General features: G+C 45.4%; 1 protein-coding gene across 1 annotated transcript in view; it reads right to left on the bottom strand.

Moving 5' to 3' along the window:
* PPFIA2 (PTPRF interacting protein alpha 2) overlaps positions 1-25155 on the bottom strand; it is a 618303-nt gene that overhangs the window by 119327 nt on the left and 473821 nt on the right. Inside the window, exon 8 of the mRNA XM_039497350.1 lies at positions 9529-9750. Coding sequence (XP_039353284.1) covers positions 9529-9750 — 222 coding nt within the window. The remainder of the gene's footprint in view (positions 1-9528; positions 9751-25155) is intronic.

Raw genomic sequence — 25155 nt, 5'->3', positions numbered from 1 at the left:
TTCTGATTTTATTGACATCTTTGTGATATCTGCTCTTTTCCTCAAGTCCCAGCTTCTGTAGTTGTGTAAATACTTGAGAATCTGAAGCTTTTTAAAAAAATAAGTTTCTAGCCCTTGCAGCAAAGAGTCCTGTGGCACCTTATAGACTAACAGACGTTTTGGAGCATGAGCTTTTGTGGGTGAATAGTCTATAAGGTGTTAGTCTATAAGGTGCCACAGGACTCTCTGCTGCTTTTACAGATCCAGACTAACATGGCTACCCCTCTGATACTTTCTAGCCCTTGTTTGCCGAGAAAACATATGAAAAGATGAATCATAAAAGCAGGGAATAACAAGAAGACAAATAAAAAGAACCAAACTGTATAACATGGTTTTAAAATACCATGATTTCTAAGTCAGTCTGATGATTTTGGGGAGGCTGACTCAAGAGTTTTAAATGCTCAGGGTTCGCAAGACTGGAAGAGAAGCCTTGCAAGAAGAAAGAAGCTGCTGCTGAAATAATTTTCCCTGAAGGTTCACTGGGATGTGTCCCACTCATGCCAACCCTCACACTGAGCACTTCTCTAAGGCACCTCCAACAGCTACTTCCTTTCTCTTATTACCCACTGACAACTGATGGCATTTTTGAAGCGGAGTGTAAAGGGGCCTGTGAAGAGATTGCTTCCTTGTCATCTGAAGAGAGGAGCAAACAGATAATACAGGGTGAGAAGGGCTATGCTGATGCAGAAACTAGTGGGAGAGGGTAATAATGTTCCACATTTTATATTTCAAAACAGTTATTCCCTTTAAAGTAAAACATGTTGTCCACTAAAGAGTGGAAGCCCTTGATATTTGATTTTGCCTTTTCTCCATTGGCTTCACTGATTCACATAACAGAACTAACAAGCTGCGGGTGTAACATCTCTATTTATTCTAGATATTCAAAAGTCAAAAAGAAACAGCTTCTCTCTATCATCTATGAATGCTAAAACAGTTATCTATAAATATTCACAGTAAAGAATCAGAAAAGGAAGGAAACAACAGAAAGGTTCAATTATATCACAGGCAGCAGGCCTATGCATACCTTGGACACGCTAAGATTATATATGTTCCAGTAGTTTTCTTACATATTGACTTGAAGTATAAAAAAATCCTGTAATTTATAGCGAATGGGAAAATGTGTCTCAAACCACATGGCTCTTATCTCTCTTGGTTATGCCAATAGTGACTTCACCAGCATGAGAGGAAAGATTTTCCAATAAGAAACCCCCCAATATAGTACTTTTTAATTTTTATTTTTTTTTGGATTGTGACTGCATTACCTGTATCTTATTATTATTTATACCTCAGTAGCTCCTAGGAGCCCTAATCACAGACCAAGAACCCACAGAACAGAAGGACAGCCTTGAGACAGGAGACAACAGATGGACACAGCCAGATAGACGGGGAATACAAGGAAACAATGAAATAACACTTGTCAGAATGATAAGCCATGGTCACAGATCATCAGCGACCTGATGGTTGACAAATATTTTGTAGGCATCATGGCAAAGAAAAGTGTTAAGGAGGAATTTCAAGGAGGATAATGAGATAGCTTTGTCAACGTTTATGGGGAGCTCCTCCTAAGAAGAATTCTGTTTTAGCCATATTGAGTTTGAACTGAGAGCTAGATGTCCAAAGAGCAGAGCCCTATGGAACCCCACAGAAAGTTGAACAGGGGACATGAGGAGGTTCCTCTGGAGGATATAATTAAGGAGCAATTAGAGAGGTACGAAAAGAACCAGAAGAGGACAGAATCATGGAAGCTCCGGGAAGAAAAGATTTCAAGAAGGAGAGCATGATTGACTGTGTAAAGTGGCTGACGTGTCAAGAAGGATGAGGATGGAGTACTGGTTCTAAGCTTTGGCTAGGAAGCAGTCCATTAGAGACTCTGGTAAGAACAGATTCTTTCAATACATTGTTACTCACATTGTCACTGCAATGGAAAAATGTTTACAAGAATTATTTATGCAAAATCCCCAAATTAAAACATTATCAGGATTGCAAAGTCAGGCACTCAAAAGCTAGGAAATGACAGAATTCAGATTGCATATACAACCTCCATTTGCTTCCCCAAACTTTGTGTGTATACATTATGATTAGAGCTCCATGCCTGACAGAGAGGTCGCAGAAGTCATGGATTCTGTGACTTTCTGCAACCTCTGTGACTTCTCCAGAGGCCAGTGGGGCTGACCCCAGGGCTACCCAAGCAGCTGGCTCTGGGGCCACAGCCACACTGGCCACTGCTGGAGTGGCCCTGGGGACAGCCACACCAGCCACTGCTTGGGCGCCCCCCGGCAGCAGTCCTGGGACAGCCAGAGCAGCTGTGGTTCGCAGGCCTAGGCAATGGTCCCCGGCCGGCCCGAGCAGCCATGGTCCACTGGCCCCAGCAGCAGTCCCCGGCCATGTGGCCAGAGCAGCCGCGGTATACAGCCTCCAGCAGCAGTGTCTCTAGACCCAGCTGCTCCCTATCCTGGGAACGACCCCCAGCAGCGGCCATCCTGCGTGTGCCTCTCCCCCAGCAGCGCCCAGCCCCCAAGATTTAGTCAGGTATTTTTAGTGTAAGTCATGGACAGGTTGTGAATTTTTGTTTATTGCCTGTGACCTGTTCATGAGTTTTACTAAAAATACCCAGGACTAAATCGTAGCCTTAATTATGATACAGTCTTTAATTACACGATCACATACCATTTTTTCCACAAGATCCGGCCTCTTTCAGTGCATAGGTTGGACAGTGCTCACTTAACAAGCAACTATTCAATATTTTGTTTTATCCCCATTATTCAATGTGTGGTTCTTATTTACCACACACCATTCAAACCCTACACTGAATACAAAATGATTAATTTCCTCAAGGGGTTTCCTATGGTGCTCTCACTGTAGTTTTCAAGTGCTTCACAAGCATTAATTGATTTATCTTAACAACACTCCCGTGAGACAAGGTGGTGGTGTTATCTCCATTTTACATCTGGAAACTGATGAACAGAGATTAAGGCCAAAATTGTCAAAATATCAACAACTTTTAGGTGTTCAACTTGAGAACTCCGAGGGCATGGTCAGTCCCAGAAGTGACAGATTCGTCACTTCCACCCTGGGCCCCGCACTCCCCTAGGGATGGCCCTGGCTCTAACTATCTTTTGGCATCACTTTCTTCTCCTGATAGCACAGGAAAATTAGAAATCAGAACACCCGGGAGGTAAGTGGGTAAAAATGGAGAGAGGAAAGTAAATGATTAATTGTACTCAACCTACTGAGATGGTTCTTGTACCTTCGCATACTCTTGCAAATTTCAGTGGTTGAATTATCATATACTTTACTGACTGATTTGGGTGTTCTGATCAATAATCACATACTTCACATGCTGAACATAAAAAAACCATTTACATTTTACCGATCAAGTTGAATACTGAAGGAGATGATGTTAGAGATTGCACCAAGATACTGTATGCATTATGTATAACAAACTGGAAACTTTTCACGTTTGCTTACATTGATTATAAAATTTATTTTCTTCATCCAACCTGATATTTTCATGGGGCTAATGAAATAAACTCTTCCACCACCAGGAGCTTTTATGTGTTAAGAACAACATTTAATCTTTGTGCACAAAGGGATTTAAGCATTGCAGCACCTCACTCTTAGACCTCCCACCGGACCTCTCCAGGCGCAGCAGCGGGGCAGTGGGCATCGCGGGTGGCAATGGGTCAACGGTGTGGTGTCAAGTTCTGATTCTGGGCGTGATTCTGGCACTGGTGGGTGGTGGCACTGATGGGCATAGGGTCTGGGACAGCACAGAAGGCGTGGTCAAGACAGGATGCGCAGGGCACCAGGATGCGTGAAGTGCTACACTGACTCCTTCCTGAGAGCTTGGACACAAGGGATGCGAGCAGCCCAGACAGCATGCGAGCGGAAGGCCTGGGCCCTGGATGTGTGCAGGCAGCACACAGAGCTCCTGTGGGCCGCCCGAAATGGGGCTGGCAAATCTACGAAGCTCCCGTGAGGGCGCGCAACGACCACGTTGTGGAACTCATGAGCAACTGCTCTGCTGAGTGAGTGTCTGAAATAGATGGGCGCCAGCATATCGCTCCGCAACTGCTGTGATTCCTACTGACTATGGGCGCTGATGATAAACAAATCGGGTGGCACCAGGATGCCACACAGGTGTCCACCAACAACAGCCCTCAGGAGCGCGTACATTAACCCAAGCTGTGCATTTGTGGTAGTGCGTTGACGGCTCACCACCATAGCGTCTCAACAATGGTGCTCAGCCAGGGTGGGCGCTGGACTGTGGTTCTGTCAGGTGGCCTCCAGGCAGGCCCAGGCTTTCCTGGACCTAACCACAGGATTTGGGGATGTGCAGATGCCTGCAGATCCCCTACAGGCACCAGCCACCTCCCTCAATCTGATATGACCCGGCCATGACATCCGAATGGACACTGAAATCCCACGACACTGAAAAGGAATGACTGGTGAAGAATGGAAGCCTTCGGTGCTGGTGATGGTGTGTGACGATGGCGGGGGACCTTGAGGACTCATTCCGGAAGCGGCCGGACATCAGTTAGTCAACCTTGCTGTGTTGCTGTATCCTGCTGTGAGCTGTATGGCGAGAGATCCTTGGCTGGCCGGGAGAGACAGGGTAGCAGGTGCTGGGCTGCTGTAGGGGATCAGCCAGCTGACGGCTCAGGAGGATATCCCGTGCTGAGAGAATATCATCAGGGAGGCTTTGCATCAGGGAGCTTTGAAAGCGCATGAGGAAGCTGACCTGTGACTGTACTTTGCACTGAGCCTGATCATGAGAAGATTTTTAAACCTTGCAAAGTCCATTTTACCCTCATTTTAAGGACCGTAATAATAAACAAATCTTAGTGTTTTAATTTCGTTGACTTTTTTTTGAAACATGGAAAAAAACATGTGCTGGTTAAGGCTGGTACTGGATGGTGGTTACAAGGAAGCGGGAGGGTAGTGTGGGGCAGATGACCTTGATATGGAATCGTTTGGGTTTGGGCGGGCATGGGTGAGGTGTGGGGGTGAGGGTTGTAGGAAGCCCTGGTGGGTGCCCTGGATGGGGCAGGGGGGCTGGGGGAGGATCGTGGGGGTCCAAATGCATGTGAAGGAAAGCCTGCCTTTAGCCTGGGCTTACATCAGGCACCAGGACCACACCAGGACCCTGCCAAAGGAGAGACCCAACAAGCACCCATACACAGCATACACCACAGGGTGTGGGCAGTGCCTGTGTGCTGTGTGACTGACCCTGGTGCTAGTGACTGCAGTCTGCCTGTGGGCTATGCAGTGACATGTGGTGCACCCCCACAGAACCACAGAACAACAGAAACACTTGACACAGAGAAGCCCCACAGAAACACAGAAAAACACTTCAACTACTTTCTCCCGCGTATACAGTCAGTAACAGGTGCCATTTTAATAAACTTGTTGACACTGGGGATTGCGTAAAGAACAAATACTTTTGGCAATAGACACTCACAACATTATCTTGTATTGCTGCATGTGCAGGGACAGTTCACACCCCCCCTGTCCGCCTCTTTGCCACTTTGGTGGGGGGGACAGGACTTCTTGGCGTTGGAGTGGGGTTGCAGATGGTGCACAGGGGGCAGGCTCTCTCCTCCTGCGCCTGCAGTCTTGCAGACACAAGGCCAGGCGCCTGACTGCGGTCTTGCACTCTCTCCTCAAAAGGCCTCCTGGAGTCGCCTGCCCTCCTTTTCTGCGCTCACCTATCCTCCTGGCCCAGGTGTGTGCGATGCAAAAGCACACAGGCTCTCTCTGCTCTGTCCTGCGCTCGGCTGCTGGCCAGCTGGCCATCCTGCTCTGTAACATGTCGTCTTTGGGTTTTTTTGTCTCAATCAGAGCCTCTGTCGAGTGGAAGATAGGGGTCGGGATGGGGGGTGAGGAAGGTGAAGAGGAAAGTGATGTGATGGATGTGAACAGTGCTGAAAGTCTAGTGTTTCACATAGTAACCAACATCTAACACAGTTCAGTGAAGGGAACAAGAAAGGCACAAGATCTCAGAGATCTCAGGAGATCAGAACTAAGAGAGAATACGAATTATCGGCGAGATTGCATTGCCGAGAGCGGGAGCTACGAGGAGAGACAGCTGCATCCCTGGCGAAGAGCACAAAAGTCTGGTACAGCTTACAGTCAGTTGCAGCTTTAGTGTTATGCCTGCTCTGCTCTCCTGCTGCTGCAAAGCAGAAAAGGCATTTGATTGCGTTATGAGGCCATCAGAACCAGGAAAGCCCCTGTATGCTTTATGCTTTTCCTCTGAGGCCTGCCACAAGTGGCTGTTAAGCGTCATCATATTTAAGCAAAAATATGTTAAGCGAGGGTCATTCTATGCTATGCAAAGTAACTAAAATTCTATGAGGGTCTATGCAAAGTAAGTAAAAACCATGCCCATACACACACCCAGTACATTCCTAAAATTAATAGATAGCACATCACTCTGTGGACATCACATCCTGAGGCTTCACCAGCTGCACAGAGAGAGAGGTTAGAAGCCCTAGGACCTGGCGACCAGACCCCATTCCCAGAGGCGATGGTCCTCTACCTGAGGATGGCATGGCCTGAATGGTGTGCTTCAACCTGCCTCAGAACAAAGCACCCTCTCCCAAGAAACCTCTCCTCTTGCTTTTCCAGCAGCTCTCTGAGAGCTTTTTGAAAAAATATCCCCAGACTACTCCCCATTCATTGCTGTTTTTTGTGTTTGTTTGTGTTGTTTAGTTTCATATTTGTTTATATTTATATAGTATTTCTATTTTTTATATTTTTTTAAATTTCTAAAAATAAAAAATAAAGCCCTGTTGCTTGCAGCTTCTGATCTTCCCTGTCCTTCCCTGATGGTTAAGGGGGGGGCGAGTGGTGGGGATGGGGGTGAGATCCTGGCTGTCATCTGGGCTCAGGGGCGGGAGGGTCGGGGCCTCCGCCGTCGCCGCCTCCCAAAGACCCTCCCCATCTTCCATCCCATCCAGAACAACAGGGGAACTGTCCCGCACACTACTCCGCGTCCGAGTCCACACCGTCACTGGTGGGGCACTGCAGACCCACCCAGAAATGGCATGCAGTGCTCGTAGAAGCGGCATGTCTGGGGTGAGACACTCTGCTGCCCAGTGGAATTCATAGCCATGAATTAAATGTTTAAATATTCATTGGAACAGGGACTAGAACCCATGTCTCCAATCTCCCAGAAGAATGCCCTGACCCCTGAGCTAGAGTCATTCTTGCTTGCTTGCTGACCTAATGAATATTTAATTATTAATACAAAGTGGAATATCTTCCACAAAAGAGATATGGAGAGAGACCCACCACAGAATACTCATTAGCTGAGGAGTGGGGCACTCACCTGAGAGGTGGGACATCTGGGGTCAAGCCTCTGCTCCAAGTCAGCAGAGCAGGGATTCAAACTTGGGTCTCTCACATCCTGGAGGAGTGCCCTAATTATTCGGTATAGTGGGAGACACACATGACCTGCTCATGTATACTTGTCTCTGGTGTAGGTTATACATGATTTGAGAACGCCTATTATATCGAGCCCCGCAATTGAGACAGGTGGGGGGAACACCTGTGTTGTGAATCCTACCACAATTTAGGCATGAACTGGGCACTGAGCAGTTCAGCAGCACTGGGACTTAAGTGGTTATGTGCATGCCCACCAACAGAAATTTGGGCACCTAGTGGGTTAGGTGGCAGCTAAGCAGGGGTTTGGAGGATCTCGATTGTGCTTAAATGTTGGAGTTAGGTGCCTAAAATGGCAGCCAGGTGCCTAAGTCCCTCTGTGAATCTAGCCCTGAACTCTCATATTTGTACTATCTGGCATTCATACACCCGCATTCCTTTTGGCACACAAATGTAAGATTTTGTGTGCTCAAATGGATGTGCCTGCACATTTTGCAAAAAGATTAGTAGAGGATTGATGACAATTTAGGCGTCTAAATTCCTGTTAACTTTGCGCTGTACCATCCAGAGGGAAAATGAAATGCAGCATGCAGCTCAATCAGCAAAGCGGTTTCATCAGTGAAGAATGCAGTAAAACAGAGAATTACCACTACTTTGTCGATCTACTCATAGAGTATGAAATTAATCAGAAAATCATGCAGGTGGAGTGGCAATAAAACCTAAACCACCAACACATCTAGCCATCGATGTCTACATGATCATTGCATCAGTAAACAGAATATCAGGGATCAAAATGGTCACATTTTGAAGCTCTTAGCCATATTTTATTCAGGTCTTACTCAGGCAAAATTCCCTCTAAGGTTAATGAGAGTTTTGGCCTAAGGACTGAGTCAAAAATGAGTAAACACTTCAGGATCGGGCCCAATATGTCACTCAATCAGATGAATCCAGTGGTGACATACAAGAGATTCTGTGCTACTGTGAAACAATAGAAACATTTGAACATGTTATCTTGGAGTTTATCTCCCCCTATTTCAAAGTGAAATGTAGAGTCACAAGTATGATGAACTACCCAGAAAATTACTAACTGTACAGAATTACTATGTATGAATCAGGAATAAAAAATAAGTCCTAAATACAGTGATAAGTTGTGGTATAGTCTCCTCTCAATGCAACATATATAACTGGTAGATCATGCAATATATAATTAATATGCAATATACATAATTATTGGAAGACTAAGGATGAAATCTTGACCCCGTTAAAGTCAATGGGGGGTTGCTATTGATTTCCATGGGGTCAAGATTTCATTTTAAGGTTTTTATTAGAGTCAGAAATCTATGTCAATGAATTTCACTGCCTGCAGAGAATTGTTTTAGCTTTAAAACCTTGTCTGGTTTTTAGAAGGATTTACATGTTGGCACATTATCTTGACACACTGAGATTACTTTACTTTCTAAGCTGAAGCTGCAAAGGAGCAGTCTCTTGCATGAAGAGTGGCAAGAATATGTAAGAAACAGAGGAGTGAGAAGAAGTAGGGAAAGAGAGAGAAAAGGACTATGAGATAGGGAGAAAATTCCATGAAGGATTTTGAAAGCAGAGAAGGCAATTTTGACAGATTCTGAATTGACTGGCCAGACAGTGGACGTGCTTGAGGGTGGGAAGTAAAGTGGTTTCTCCTCTTTGCATGTTTGAGAATATATGCAGCACATTCAGTACAAATCTGAACCTGGAGACGTGATATCTGGAAGGCTATAAAAGAGGGAGTCACAAATATATGGGGAGAGGAGATAAGGAGCATGGAAGAATATTTCAGTGGAGGGGATGTCTGACATGTGTGGGAATTTGCAGAGGAGGAAACAGATTTATTGAGAGGAGACACACACACTTTTGTTTTTGTGAATGATATTTTGTAAAAAGATTTCTAATAATTTTGGGTGCTTTTCTTTTTTTAAAAGATTAAACTTTGTGTAACATACTTCCAAGATTTCTGCCAGTGCTAACCTTCATTGCCATGTTCAGTGACTCAGCTTGGCTCATGTCAAATACCCGATGCACAACTTGTTGAAAAGTCTGAGGTCAAATTGTGGTGAACCATCTTACCTCTCTAATGTCCCTTTGATATTTACTGCTCATTTCTTCTGTTTTAATTAGATCCTTCCTGGCGGTCTCTGCTTCCTGCTCTACTTCCCCCACTCGGGAAGACAGTGCAGCCAAACGTTCCTTCATTTGTGCCATTTCATAATTTTGCTTTTCGAGCAGTTCCTGTAGTTCCACCACTTGACTGGCTTCATCATTTGAGTCTATAGAGCCATTTGATAGGCGCTGCAGGGAGAGAAGCAACAATATTCATCCATTACTTATCATGTAATGTAGAAAGTGCCTGAAGCATTTTTTAAACAAATCTGTCAGCAATTAAAAGAGAAAATATTACAGGCATTTTAAGTGTAAATAACATGAGATTCAGGGATACTAATAAACAAAGGAAATAGAAGATATGTGCACTGTTAAACTGTGTATTAGTTGTGTTTTAGAGCAACTGGGTGTGTGAATTGTGATTATTTATGTACTGGGTCTTTTTTACAAGAAGTCGGCGCTAGTCAATAGAATTAAACCTTCAGAGCAAGGTAATCTCCATCAGGAGAGGTGGAATTTTAAATCTCTAGTATTGCATATACAAATGATAAGGGAAGAAATGTAAACATGAATCAGCAACAGTGTTTGGCACTGACACGTGGAACTTCAGAACTCTGAAGTTCCTTCCTCCCAACCCTACTCAGTCATTACTAAAATTCACCAGAAAGCACACAAAATCTGCAGATGCACAGCAGCCCTCTGATCCCCAATTTGTCATTTTGAAAGTATGCACAGAACAAACAACAAGGCTCCACACTGTATTTAAAATTAGTCAATGAAGTTTGGGATGGCTCCCAAGAATCATCTCACTAACCCTCCCCCAATCCCAAACAGAATGGTATGTGTATGGTGGACAGATATCAGTTATGTTTTGGTGGAGTTGAGAAATAACATTCTACAGGCTGATTCGGCTAGTTTTTGTCCTCTCTTGAAGTCTCACTCCCAAAGTCTCTTTCTCATTAGTGTTCTACCCTCTACCCAGCTATGGTAGACTACTTCATATTTCTGCTACTCAGCTTCAATGAGAAGGGAAACAATGCACTAGCTGCTGAGTATCTGCACATGGAGAAGTGGGGGGGGAGAGAGACAGCTGATGGGTTGCTGCAAGTTGCTGGAGTTCGATAGAGCAGTGCTATGAAAGCCACTTTACATTTTCCCATGCTGTCAAGAGTGCAGCACAGGGATGTTGGTCCTCAAGGATGTTGTCCATTGCCCACTGGAGAACCAAGTGTATACTACTGCATACATGGTGTGTGTCTGGCTGTGCCCTGGATAGAATCCATACTTCCTCCCATTGCTGCTTCTGTGTTACCATCATCACTATATATTTATACAGTTGTGTCTATTTACAAATTCAAAGAAAATCACTTTGTTTAATGACTTTAATTATATTCTTACTCAACTCAGCTATCAAATGAACCCAGACCATATAGTTACACTAAGACCATCTGCATTTCTGCGGATCACTGAATAAAATTTTACACTAAAGATTCATTAGATTAAAACAGCTCAGCTCCAAAATTACTTTCCTAGTGATTTGTGTTATTCTTAAATTGTATGTTAATTACTGAAACACAGCTGATCTACTTTGGGATACTACTGACTAATGACAATTGTAGAAGTTGAAAATCTTATTTCCATTTGATTTTGTTGGTCAGAATGATTTCAATTACAGCATTTGCATATAATTACCATTCATATGCTGCAACTGCATATGAAAATAAAAATACTACCTGGCCACAATATTAAATACATTACCACCATCCATTGTTCCATTGTATGAACTTTATGTAACTTCTCCACTCATGGTTATTGTAATGTTACTTTTAGGGCCTTATTTTCATGCAGTAATTTTTGCATTTATGACAGATGGAGTAAGTCATAGACAGATGGACAAACTTTATCATGTGTTTACCTTGTCATATTATTCCCTAAATGGTAGCATATGAATTGAAGCTAAAAATATAACTAAGCAACCATTAAATATGAAACATGAACACCATTCCGGTCACTTGCTTAATGTGACCAAAACTATGATAACTTCTTCATCAGTAAGCTTTAATTACTAACAAGTGTACATTCATCAACATTTTCTGTGAAAAATAATTGTGAAAGTTAAAAAAGAATTGTATCATTTTTCTTTGAGAGATTACAATAATTTTAAAAATAGAAATAAACAAATCAATGATCTAAAAATGTTGAAGTAGATGACTAAAGGATAGATTTTTAAATGTAGATAAGTGCCTAACTCCCATTGATAACTCCCATATATTTCATGGTTAAATTGAGTCATTATAGAAAAAGATTATATGTCTTGATCAAAACTGGCTTGAAAGTTACTTTTTCCTGTTGTTCAGCTCTGGTAAGAATTTGCTGAATGCAGTTAGTCGAAAACCAGCATATTCATGTTCTCTTGGTCCAGGATGACTGGAAAAAGGCTAATGTGGTGGAAGGAGGAGGATCCATGGACTACAGGCCAGTCAGCCTCACCTCAGTCCCTGGAAAAATCACGGAGCAGGTCCTCAAGGAATCAATTCTGAAGCACTTAGAGGAGAGGAAAGTGATCAGGAACAGTCAGCATAGATTCACCAAGGGCAAGTCATGCCTGACTAACCTAATTGCCTTCTGTGACAAGATAACTGGCTCTGTGGATGAGTGGAAAGCAGTGGATGTGTTATTCCCTGACTTTAGCAAAGCTTTTGATACGGTCTCCCACAGTATTCTTGTCAGCAAGTTAAAGAAGCATGGGTTGGATGAACGGACTATAAGGTGGATAGAAAACTGGCTAGATCATTGGGCTCAACAGTAGTGATCAATGGTTCCATGTCTAGTTGACAGCCAGTATCAAGCGGAGTGCCCCAAGGGTCAGTCCTGGGGCTGGTTTTGTTCAATATCTTCATTAATGATCTGGAGGATGGTGTGGACTGCACCCTCAGCAAGTTTGTAGATGACACTAAACTGGGAGGAGTGGTAGATACACTGGAGGGTAGGGATAGCATACAGAGGGACCTAGACAAATTAGAGGATTGGACCAAAAGAAATCTGATGAGGTTCAACAAGGACAAGTGCAGAGTCCTGCACTTAGGATGGAAGAATCCCATGCACTGCTACAGACTAGGGACTGAATGGCTAGGCAGCAGTTCTGCAGAAAAGGACCTAGGGGTTACAGTGGACAAGAAGCTGGATATGAGTCAACAGTGTGCCCTTGTTGCCAAGAAGGCTAATGGCATTTTGGGCTGTATAACTAGGGTCATTGCCAGCAGATTGAGGGACGTGATCATTCCCCTCTATTTGACATTGGTGAGGCCTCCTCTGGAGCACTGTGTCCAGTTTTGGGCCCCACACTACAAGAAGGATGTGGAACAATTGGAATGAGTCCAGTGGAGGGCAACAAAAATGATTAGGGGGCTAGAGCACATGACTTATGAGGAGAGGCTGAGGGAACTGGGATTGTTTAGTCTGCAGAAGAGAAGAATGAGGGGGGATTTGATTGCTACTTTCAACTACCTGAAAGGGGGTTCCAAAGAGGATGGATCTAGACTGTTCTCAGGGGTACCAGACAGAACAAGGAGTAGTGGTTTCAAGTTGCAGTGGGGGAGGTTTAGGTTGGATATTAGGAAAAACTTTTTCACTAGGAGGGTGGTGAAGCACTTGAATGGGTTGCCTAGGGAGGTGGTGGAATCTCCTTCCTTAGAGGTTTTTAAGGTCAGGCTTGACAAGCCCTGGCTGGGATGATTTAGTTGGGGATTGGTCCTGCTTTGAGTAGGGAGTTGGACTAGATAAGCTCCTGAGGTCCCTTCCAACCCTGATATTCTATGATTCAATAATTTGACATTCAAAGAAACACATCTAGTGCAATTAATCATTGTTTTCTTTTAGAAACCACTTGCAACACTGAAATAACATTAATGGGTACTTACTTTCCCCTATCATCATGCTACATGTTCTCCATCCCTCTGGTTCTCTCTGCACTGTCATCCAGACAATAACACCACATACATGGGGAGGAGTGACTCTCTCTTTTCTCCACAAGGGTTCCCTAGCTAGAATGGAGAGGTATTGAGCCGGGTCTCCAGGCTAAACTGAGCTGAGCTCAGTTTACTCTTGTTGGTCTTGTTTCAGACCAGGCAAAGTGAACTTGTGTTCCATTTAATCTCTTGGCACACACTATCCTGGGGAAAGAGGGATAGACAGAGGGAAAGAGCTGCAATGGACTGAGGGTTAGTTTACTTTTGTCACTCAGTTTTTTATAATTTGATTTCCTTTCAATCCTGCCATGTTAGGCAACAGCATGGTCAGAGTATAGGGTAGGATTAGCTCCCAGACTCCTTTAATTATGTAATACTATTCAACTCAGGGAGGGAGGGAGGAAAGAGAGCATGTTGATTATCCAATCCCAATCATCTGATTATCTAATATTGTTCTATTCAATGTGGCCTCATTAAATACAGACTATCCTTAATTTCAATAATTTGTGTTAGCTAACAACTGCACTAAGACAATCAACATTTCCATAAGAAATAGTATATTTTAAAAATTATGTTGGATCAGAAGCCACAGCTGAGTCACAAATAATTATGAAGTCCCCACTTTAAAAGTTGTCCCATAATGTTACTGTAGCTTCTCAAAAATTACTTTGTGTTTGTGACATTTTGCTAGAGCCTAAATACTATTAAAACCTTTTTCTCAAAATATATATAAATATGTTTTATTGGCTAAAAACTCAATCCCTTTCTTAATACCTATATGAATAAATCACGTCTAGTTTGAGTTGTGTGACATGTACCTAGATCAGTTTTATGGCTGTTTCAATAAGGTATTTTTCATTAACTTGACAGTACAACTGGAATGTGTTAAAGGAACATTTTGATTGCTATGTACCGGTACATTTCACACCATCTGTCATTTACAAGAGACTTAGAACACACTGCAGTTTCACTCTGTCCCTCACCCAATGGAGAGCAACATTTGGTTGTCAAGTCAGCCAAAGGGAGAGAAGAGAGCCAATGACCAGGATGGCCAGAAATTTTAGGACCTTTGTAGGATTTGATCCAACACCCATTGAAGTCAATGGCAAACTTCTGGATCCCAGAACAGGTGAGTCAGAATTCTAAATCTTTTCACTCACTATTGGCTCAGATATGAAGATCCATAGGTCATTGTGGAGTTGGGAGGAAACGGAATAGCAGAAGTGATGTTAGTAGAGATTAACAAAGGGAAGACTGAAAGCCAAGCACAGAAACTAGGTGAAGTCTGAGGTCTCAGAGCAAAAGGAAACTGAGGTCAAGTCAAGAGAGAATAGGAGCTATGAGCTCAGAGGACATGATGAACATGAGACAGACAGACAGGTAGATAGGAGGTGCAAGGTAGGGAAAAATGGAAAGAGAGCCAAAAGAGATCTCCAAAGACCCTGTTTTCATCCTAACCAGAGAGAGATGTCCAGGAAAGTTAATTTAAATAATATTTTAAAACAGCATTTCTCAACTCCCTCAGCACCTCCTTCACACCAGCTGTTCCCCAGCGTGAAGGAGGCGCTGGGACAGAGGGGAAGGAGTGGGGACCCTGGGTCCATGCCACTCCCGGAAGCAGCCAGCATGTCCCTGTGGTTGGGGGTGGGGGAAGGGGGTCTCCGTGTGCCGCCCCAGACCCAAGTGCTGACTCCGTAGCTCCCATTGGCTTGGAACTGCAGCCAATGGGAGCTGTGGAGGTGGTGTCTGAGAGCAGCTCCGCGTGGAGACTCTCTGACCCCCGGCCTAGGAGCCGCTGCCAGAGGGATGTGCTAGTCACTTTTGGGAGCCGCCCAAGGTAAGCGCTGCCCCCGTTACCCCCTCCCACACCCCAGATCAGAACCTGCACTCAAACTCCCTCACAGAGCCCGTACCCCCTCCTGCACCCACACTCCCACCCCGTCCCCTTGCCACAGCCCTCAGCCCCCTCTAGCACCCGAACTCCCTCCCACACCCAAACTCCCAGCTTTGAGCCCTCACCCCGCACCCCCTCCTGCACCCAAACTCCCTCCCAGAGCCCATACCCCTCCTGCACCCCAACCCCCTGCCTCAGCATGGTGAAAGTGAGCAGGGCTGGATTAACTTTTTGTGGGCCCGGTGCCAAACGTATTTGTGGGCCCCCCTGGGGAATGAAGAGGACGGGGGCAAGAGCACAGAGGGAGGGTGGATTTGATTTAAATCACTAGTTAGGAAGACTCGATTTAATCATGGGTTTCTACATAAAAGTCCATTCTTGTTGGTTGTTATAACCTTAAAACATATTCTTCACAACTCAGAGATAGATTTAGGTTTCATTTTTAGAAGGTACACACTATACATTTTTAAACCGTGATTATTTTGAAAACTTTTCAGATGAGTTTTACAGTTATATCAGAAAATGAATGACTGTTTGGTTATTTCATTTACCAAAGATAATTGAAGCAGATATTTATGAGGTAATTGGGAGGTGAACTATCTCCATTTCAAGAGGTTAATCATTAATATTTGGAGGATTTTGTTGCCAGGCTGTATTAGGAGGAGATCACCACCAGACAGACATTTAAATTGTTTTATTTAACTAAAACAATAAAGTTAAGTATTCTGGGTTTTTTTCCTTCAACAGCAAACATAATATTTTAACAACAAAAAAATATGTCCCTCACTTCTCACATTTATCTCCAAACTTCTCCTTGTCCAGATCTCTTCCGCCCCCAACAATCTTCTATTCATTGAACTTTTTGAAACTTTTCACTTTTAAGTAGAGGTAAAGGGTTGACCCTGTGTACACAAATTTGCAGAGGGACAATAGAGTTGAGGTCTGTTATTTCTCACCTCTATACATGATTTATTTATTTAAAAACATTTTTGCTGTTAACAAGTATGTTACCTCTGGAGACACAAATCCACAGTCTGAGAACTGCAAAACTAAGCATCTCTGATGGTATCTTCTAGACTGAGCACTGCGTCCCATTGGGTAGATAGAAAAGTTAACCTAAATAATCTACACAGAAGTCTGTGGAACCCCATAAGATTGGGTCCCAAAGCCTGTAGAACTGATGAATGAAATAGTTTTTAACTATTCACTTTAGTAATGTAACTTCATAAGTAAAGTTTTATGAATGAAACAACATTCATTCATAAAACCAGTTACCCCAATAACTGGCTAATTAACAATTAAGATGCTTGTTAAGAGCCCTAGCTGTTCAACCAGTTGCCCTTGTACGTTTCACTGTCAATCCAATTCCTGCTTAAATCACTGAGACTTGCACTGTTTCGGTATTGTAACTCATTGTTTTTTTTGTATTACACTTGACTTTTACTAGATTATTTTTTATATATATAAGACCCCTTTTCTATCCCCCCTTTTTTTTTTTGTTTTTTTTTGTTTTTTTTTTTTTTTTTTTTTTTGTTGTTTTGCAGCCTCCAGCCCTCCCCCCCGACTTTGCTTTGGAGGGCGAGAGGGAGGTAGGGGGAGTGAGGGGGAGGGAGGGAGAGGCGGGGGCTGCCCGGGGCGGCCCGCGGCCTGCCGCCTGCCCCCGCCGCCCCCTCCCTCCCCCTCCTCCCTCCCCCCCGTCCCCCCCCGCCCCTCCCCCCGCCCCGCTCCCCCCGGCGCCCGCGCCCCCCGGCTCGGCCGCCCCCCGCCCGCCGCCCGCCCCGCTCTCCCGCCCCGCGCCGCCCGCCCCGCCCAGCGCCCCGCCCCGCCCCGCCGCCCCCGCCCCTACCCCGCCGCCGCCCCCGCCGCGCGCCCCCCCCCGCCGCCGCCGCCCCGCGCCCGCCGCCCCCGTCCCCGCCCGCCCGCGCCGCGCCCGCGCCCGTCCCCGCCCGGCGGCCTGCCTGGCTTCGGCCCGCTGGCCCCCCCCCCCCCCCCTGGCCCGCCGTCCCTTCCTGGATCCCCCCCCGCTGCAGGAGCAGGAGGGCAGGGGGGAGGAGGAGGAGGGGGGGAGGGGTGGGGGGGGAGGGTGGGAGGGTGGGGGGGGGAGAGGGGGGGGAGGGGGGGGGGGGGGGGCTTACAGGACTTTAATTTTTTTTTTTTTTTTTTTTTAGTTTTTTTTTAGTCTTAATATTTAGAAAAAATACTACTATATACACACTTGTCTGTTCATTGTTCACTGTATGCCAATATATTATAAATAAACATTTTATTTAGCTTGCTGCATTTTGTTTTCATTTTGCCCCTGCTGTTTTTTTTTCTTTTTAGTTAGTTTTAGATGTGTATGTGATATGATATGATGATATGATCAACCTCCAGCACCAGCCTGTCCCTGAGTTCAAACACAAATGGCAGACACAACAGACAACAAGAAGTAAAGAAAAAGTGTGTGTGTGTGTGGGGGTGTGTGTGTGGGGGCATGTGGTGTGTATGTGTGTGTGGAGTGAGGAGAGAGGCAGGAGTCGGGGGGGGGGGGGGGCAGGGGGTGAGGAGGGGAGGGGGGGGGGGGGGGGGGGGGGGAGGTGGGGGAGGTGGGGGGGGCTGGGGGGGTGCCCCCCCCCCCTGCCAGCAGTTCACAGCAGGGGGGGGGGGGGGGGCCCGATTCCACCCACCCCCCCCCCCTGCCCCCCCCCCTCTCTCCACTCCTCTCTCTCCTGAAAGTTATTAAATGTTCAACACCAAGGAACAGATGGAGTAGAGAACTGAATTTTCCATGGCCTCTCTCACAAAATATATCACCATTTTGCCTTTAGTAATTATCCTTTTGAGGGGAAAACCAGCCCCTTCTCTCTTTTTGCAAAGTCCTGTGACCTCTTTCAGCTAAAGAAAACTTGTGAGTGCTGGTGATGCAATAGCTCTTTACCGTTCTCCCCGTTATAGTGGTGGGGGATGAGTAAAGGTGGGGGTGCAGTGTTAAGGCCCCCCGACCCCTAATGCCTGCACACTTCAGGGGAGAGCAGCTGCTGTTGGAAGGGGCATTTCTCTCACTAGAGTTAAGCCGCCCAGGGTCCAGGCGGCATGGCTGCTGCTCCCTCCCCTGTCCCGCAAACAGCTGATCGGGAGCAGGGAGAGAGTGTGAGAGGAGGAGGAGGGGCGAGTACACAACACGCTGGGGGACAGGCGGCGGGACGGGGAGCTTTGCTGCTGGCTCCCGTGCAACAGCAGGACAGAGCCCTGGGCACAGCAGCACCAAGCTTCCCGGACAAGAGAGGCTGGGCTAGGGCATCTTTCGAGTGTTAGCCTGGCGCCATTGTAAATCCGGTATTGAAAGTGAGTGAGGGTGGGAGAGAGAGAGCAACGGAGAGAGGGGGGATGGAGTGAGTGAGGGAGTGGCATCAGGGAAGGGGGTGGAACAGGGGTGTGGCCTCAGGAAGGGGCAGGGCAAGGTTTAGAGGTGGGGCTTAGGGGTCCCCAAAAATTTTTAAATCCAACTGGGGGTCCTTGGGTTGCTAAAGTTTGAGAACCTCTGTTTTAAAATGTACTTTAGGTTCTGAAAACCTTTTGTATTTCAAATTATATGTATTGTCTACATCACGGGCTCTCAGACTGGGGGTCAGGACCCCTCAGGGGGTCGCAAGGTTATTACATGGGGGGTTGCGAGCTATCAGCATCCACCCCAAACTCCACTTTGCCTCCAGCATTCATAATGGTGTTAAATATATTAAAAAGTGTTTTTAATTTATAAGGAGGGGTCACACTCAGAGGCTTGCTATGTGAAAGGGGGAGAACCATTGCTCTACTGATTACAGAGAAATGATCCCATTACTAGAATTCTTTTGAAAATGCTGCAGCATCTGAAAATGTGTGGAAAATCTCCTTACCCCCAAGCATTTTAGTAAAAGGTTTTAGTCTCTACTTAGATCAGCTCCATCACTGTAAATTACAGTGAAGACGGGGTTAAAGGTCAACGAAGGACTATATCTTATTGTATCACATGATGTCTTTAGTATTACTCTTGTGATCTCTCCCATTTGTAAACTCACCATTACAACTGGGAGACTTTGCCAGGGAAGAGAGGGTGAAGGCATCACAAGAAAAAAACAAAATATTTTTTAAAGTCATTTAAATGTGTGAAAACTACTTCTCTATGCTGTTTCATCTACTTCAGTTACACCTCTAGGCACAGCATATTAGCTGTAAAAGTTTTCTTATTCTGGAAGAGGAGGCTGGAGGGACTGTGGAAGCAGCACTGAGTAGAGCAAAAATTTAGATAAGGAGCAGGAAGAATGGGGTGAACTAGTAAAGAGCAAATATGACAGCAAGCATATCCCTTTCTCCCACTCACATGCAGAGGTGCAGAAATCAAACATGAGGAGCTCAAAGGATTACCACAGTTTGAAGTTATGGTGGATTTAGACAATGAGCCTACATTAGAAGATTTGCAGAAAGCCATTAAATCGATTCCCAGGAACAAGGCATATGGCAAAGACTGCTTGCCTGCTGAAATCTACAAATGTGCCAATAACAAACTATTCCAAAAGCGCCATGAAGTCATAATACTTTCTTGGAAAGAAGAAGTTGTACCACAAGATTTCAAAGATGCTCGGTTTGTACAATTATACAGACATAAAGGGGACAGAAGCAACTCTGACAACTACAGAGGTACTTCCTTGTTGAACATTGTCAGAAAAGTTGTCACTTGCATTATGCTCTGTTGGCTGCAATCTCTAGGTGAAAGAATCTATCCTGAAAGTCAATGTGGTTTTCGCTCAGGATGTTCCACCATTGATATAATATTTTCAGTCAAGCGACTGCAAGAGAAGTGTAGAGAAAAATGAATACCACTGTAAATAGCCTTCACTGATCTAATGAAGACCTTCAATACGGTAAACAGACTGCGTTTTTGCTTTTCTGAAGACTCTGGGTTGTCCTCTCAAATCACTGAACCTTATTCGCTCTTTATATCAAGGAATGAAGACAACTATAGTATATGAAAACAAAGAATAAAATGCTTTTGATTTCAACAATGGGGTGAAACAGGTGTATCATAGCCCCCTGTGCTCTTAAACATCTACTTTTCTTTCCTGATTCTTCATGCATTTAAAGATGGTGTTTATCGCTGAACCATACTAGATGGTTTACATCACAAGGTTTAGAGTGAACACCAAGGTGAAAGAGCTGGGTTTTGAGAAATTTCCTGTTTGCAGCTGACAAGGCCTTGGTTGCCATAGTGAATCTTCTCTGCAAAATCTCTTGAGCAGTTATTCTGTGTCATTCAAGAGGTTTTGGTTAACAATTACTTTCAAGAAGACTGTGATCATGTACCAAAGGGTGGAAGAACCAATGCCTGACATTACTTCGGAGGGTAAATCTCTTAATGTCGTTGACAGCTTTTGCTACTTGGGTTCTATGATCAGCAGGAATCTTGACCTTGAGATTGAACTAACAGAATCAGAAAAGTAGCTAAGAATTTCAGGCTATTACAGAAATGTGCATGAAATAACAGCAAGCTATTGACTAAGGTATAATGCAAATCTACAAGACGTGTGTGCTATCATCTCTGCTTTATTATTCAGAAATATGGACTACATATGCTAGGCACTTCAGCAGACTGAACAGCTTCCATATGAGATGCCTGCACAAGGTCCTGAAAATAAAATGAGAAGACAAAATACCAAACACAGAGATGTTGGAGTGCACAGGACTGACATATTTAGAAGTCACTATTAAGAGGAGGATATTGCGATAGCTTGGTCATGTCTGAAGAATGGGAGGAGATGGTATCCCCAAAAAATTTTTGTACAGTGAGATCCGTGACAGCTCTAGAAAGCAAGGTCACCCTTTATGGCAGTATTACAATATGTGTAAAAATGATATGAAGTTGTTCAACATCAACACAGAAAGCTGTGAGGAGTGCACAGAATCCTATCTAATCTGGAGGAAACATCGGGCACTGGGTGCAATCCAATATGAAGCAGCTTTGATCCACAGGATGGAAACAAAGTGAGAAAGAAGAAAGCAGCCCTGTAATCTTTGTTTCCAACTCAGATAATAGATGGATCTATGGAATTTGTAACAAGGTGCATCTCTCTCAAACTGGGCTTGGCAGCCACAAATGGATTCATCAGGCATGTGACTAGCAGGGGCAGCTCCAGGCCCCAGCACACCAAGTGCGTGCTTGGGGCGGCATGCCGCGGGGGGCGCTCTGCCAGTCGCCGGGAGGGCAGCAGGCAGCTCCGGTGGACCTCCCGCAGATGTGCCTGCGGAGGGTCCACTGGTCCCACGGCTCCGGTGGAGCATCCACAGGCACGTCTGCGGGAGGTCCACCAGAGCCGTGGGACTGGCAACCGGCAAAGCGCCCCCTGTGGCGTGCCGCCGTGCTTGGGGCGGCGAAATGGCTAGAGCCGCCCCTGGTGACTAGACTTCTTATGTGTACACTATGATCCAGCAGATTGATGGTTGCCTATCATGCAGAGGTATTCCTGATCTCCATGGTGTAAAGAGTAGCCTCTCCACTGAGTACTCAGAGGGGTGGAAGGATGGACTGGTGGGACCAGAGTGAGGAGAGGGAAGACAAGGATTCTGTTCCTGGCTCTGCCACAGATTTCTTGTATGACCTTGGGCAAGCTGCTTGCGCTTCCATTCCTCCAGCTATAAAATGAGGACAATAATACATTCCTTCTTCACAGGGGTGTTGTGAGGCTCAGTGCATTAATAGTTCATCAAAATCTTTTGGATCCTTGGACAAAAGGTGATTTAAACAATTAAGTTAATGATATTCACTTCATATTACATAGTATTATAGGACCACAAGGATAAAGAGAAGCAGCAAAAGCGAATTTAACATCACTATGCTTAAAACAAAAACAAAAAAAGCAAAAGCAAAGTCGTGGCAGTGACTGAGAAACTGAAATCACAGTCCATATAAAGTGGTGCAGAGATAGTGTCTTCTCATGAAAAAGCTTTTATAGCTGTCCAAATATAGCAATAGTAGCCAGGAGGAGAAACAAAACAGAGATAAAAAAATCATCAAGCAAATCTGATGGCAGAGATAGTATTAGTTACAACAGAGGAGGCATACCACAGAGAAAATCAAAGTTCAAAAATACCCTGTGGGAGCATGTGCCATGGAGGGCAACAGGGATTAAACAAGAAAAAAGGTCCGGAGAAAACATCTTCAAATTGCTAGTGGTGTATGGGAGGAGGAGGGGGGGAATGTAATGCCCATATTCCCTAATGTGGAATAGCATGAAAAGAAAACCAACATCATTAGTGTGGGATTTTTTTTTCTCTCTAGATCAAAAGCACAGCAGCAATGCAATCTGCTGTTTGTATAGGCAACGTGTCAGCAGTGGGAAGGAGGGTAAGCACATGGGAACACAGTAAAATTCCCTCAGACCCTCCCTTCCTCCCATACAACAGCATGAGAAAAGTATCTGCCTACTGGACTATTAGAAGGGAGGAATGAAGATAAAAGCAAGACCAGGAGTAGGTACAGGACAAGACCCACACTGAAAACCTGAATCTCTTTCAATCTGTTCCACATCCACACTGCAGTCTAATCCAATAGTACTGTTGAAGGGAAAGCTGTGTTACAGAGATGGCACAATGTACTATTTAAAACAACAGTAAGGACAGCAGACTACAGTAGTTACCAAATTAAATATAAAATTGTCCAAGTTAGTGATGTTGAACATATTGCTTTTTAATTTTGCAAAAGACAAGATATGAGGAAAGCACAGAAATAGCTTCACCGTGACAAATGCTGAGGTGTTTAATTTTGCTTCAGTCTTCACTAAAAAAGTTAATGGTGACCAGATACTCAACACAATTAATACTAACAACAAGGCGAAAGGAACACAAGCCAAAATAGGGAAAGAACGGGCTAAAAAACGTTTAGATAAATTAGATGTATTCAAGTCAGCAGGGCCTGATGAAATTCACCCTAGGATATTTAAGGAACTAGCTGAAGCAATCTCAGAACCATTAGCAATTCTCTTTAAGAGCTCCTGAAGAACGGGTTAGGTCCCAGAGGACTGGAAAAGGGCAAACAAAGTACCTATCTTTAAAAAGGGGAACAAATATGGCCTGGGGAATTATATATCATTCGGCTTAACTTTGATATCTGGAAAGATACTGGAACAAACTATTAAACAATCAGTTTGTAAGCACCTAGAGCAGTGGTCCCCAATCTTTTCGTCTGGCGGGTGCCAGACGAAGGACCATGGCAGCAGTGGAGCACCCGCCGAAATGCCACCGAATTTCTGCGGCATTTCGGCGGCGACGCCTCTTGATGACGTCGCTTGTCGGCGGCAAGGGGCATCATCGAGAGGTGTCGCCACCGAATTTCTGCGGTGTTTCGGCGGCGATGCCTCTCGATGACACCACTTGCCGCCAACAAGCGACGTCATTGAGAGGCGTTGCCGCCGAAACACCGCAGAAATTCGGCGGCATTTCGGAGGATGCTCCACCGCCGGCCAGGATGCGGGCGCATTGGGGATCCCTGACCTAGAGGATAATAAGGTTGTAAGAAATAGCCAGCATGGATTTGTCAAAAACAAATCATGCTAAACCAACCTAATTTCCTTCCTTGACATGGTTGCTGGCCTCCTGGATGGGAGGAAGCAGTAGATGTGATATATCTTGATTTTAATAAGCCTTTTGACACAGTCCCACATGATATTCTCACAGGCAAACTAGGGAAATGCAGTCTAGATGATATTACTATAAGATGGTTTATGATTTGCTGTCAAATGGGGAGGGCATATTCTAGCGAGGTCCCTCAGGGGTCAGTCCTGGGTCTGGTACTATTCGATATTTTTATTAATAATTTGGATAATGGAGAGAAGAATATGCTTATAAAATTTCCAGATGACACTAAGCTGGGAGGGGTTGCAAGCCCTTTGGAGGACAGGATTAAAATTCAAGAGGATCTTGACAAATTGGAGAATTGGTCTGCAATCAACAAGATGAAATTCAAAGACGACAAGTGCAAAGTACTTTATCATCATCATGTTCCCATTACACCTCTGGTATTTAGGGCAGCGAGGAAGCTCCTTCACTGTTGTCTGTTTCGGGTAAGTCTTTCCAGGGCTGGCTCTAGGATTTTTGCCGCCCCAAGCAAAAAAAATTTTGGCCGCCCCCCTTTTTTTTGTGCCCCCCTGCCCCGCCCCAACTCCACCCCTTCTGAACCCCTTCCCCAAATCCCCAGCACTGCCTCCTCCCCCAGGCATGCCGCATTCCCCCCCTACTGCTTCCTGGGGGCCCCCCGTGACCTCCCGCCCTAGCTCACCTCTGCTCCGCCTGCTCCCCCGGGTGCGCAGCCACTCCACTTCTCCCCCCTCCCTCTCAGGCAAGGGAGGGCGGAGGAGCAATGGCGCGTTCAGGGGAGCAGATGGAGCAGAGATGAGCTAGCGTGGTGGGGCGCAGGAAGTAACGGGGGGTAGAGGAACCGCTCCCCGCTCCAGCTCAGCACCGTTCCACCACCGTCGCCTCCCTTGAGCGCCTTGCTGCTCGGCTTCTCCTCCCTCCCAGACTTGCTGCATGAAACAGCTGTTTCGCGCACAGCAAGCCTGGGAAGGAGGAGAGAGAAGCGGAGTGGCGGCGGCGTGCTCAGGGGAGCAGGCGGAGCAGAGGCAAACTGCGACGGCGAGCTGGGGTGGCGGGGGCACTTTTTCCACATGCCCCGGAGTCGGCACCTAAGATAGCCGGCGCCAGAATGCCGCCTCTAGAAATGTG

Source organism: Mauremys reevesii, linkage group 1 (genome assembly GCF_016161935.1).
Source record: "Mauremys reevesii isolate NIE-2019 linkage group 1, ASM1616193v1, whole genome shotgun sequence".
NCBI lineage: Eukaryota > Metazoa > Chordata > Testudines > Geoemydidae > Mauremys > Mauremys reevesii.
The sequence above is the reverse complement of the archived record's forward strand: the minus strand, read 5'-3'. Positions and strand labels throughout refer to the sequence as shown.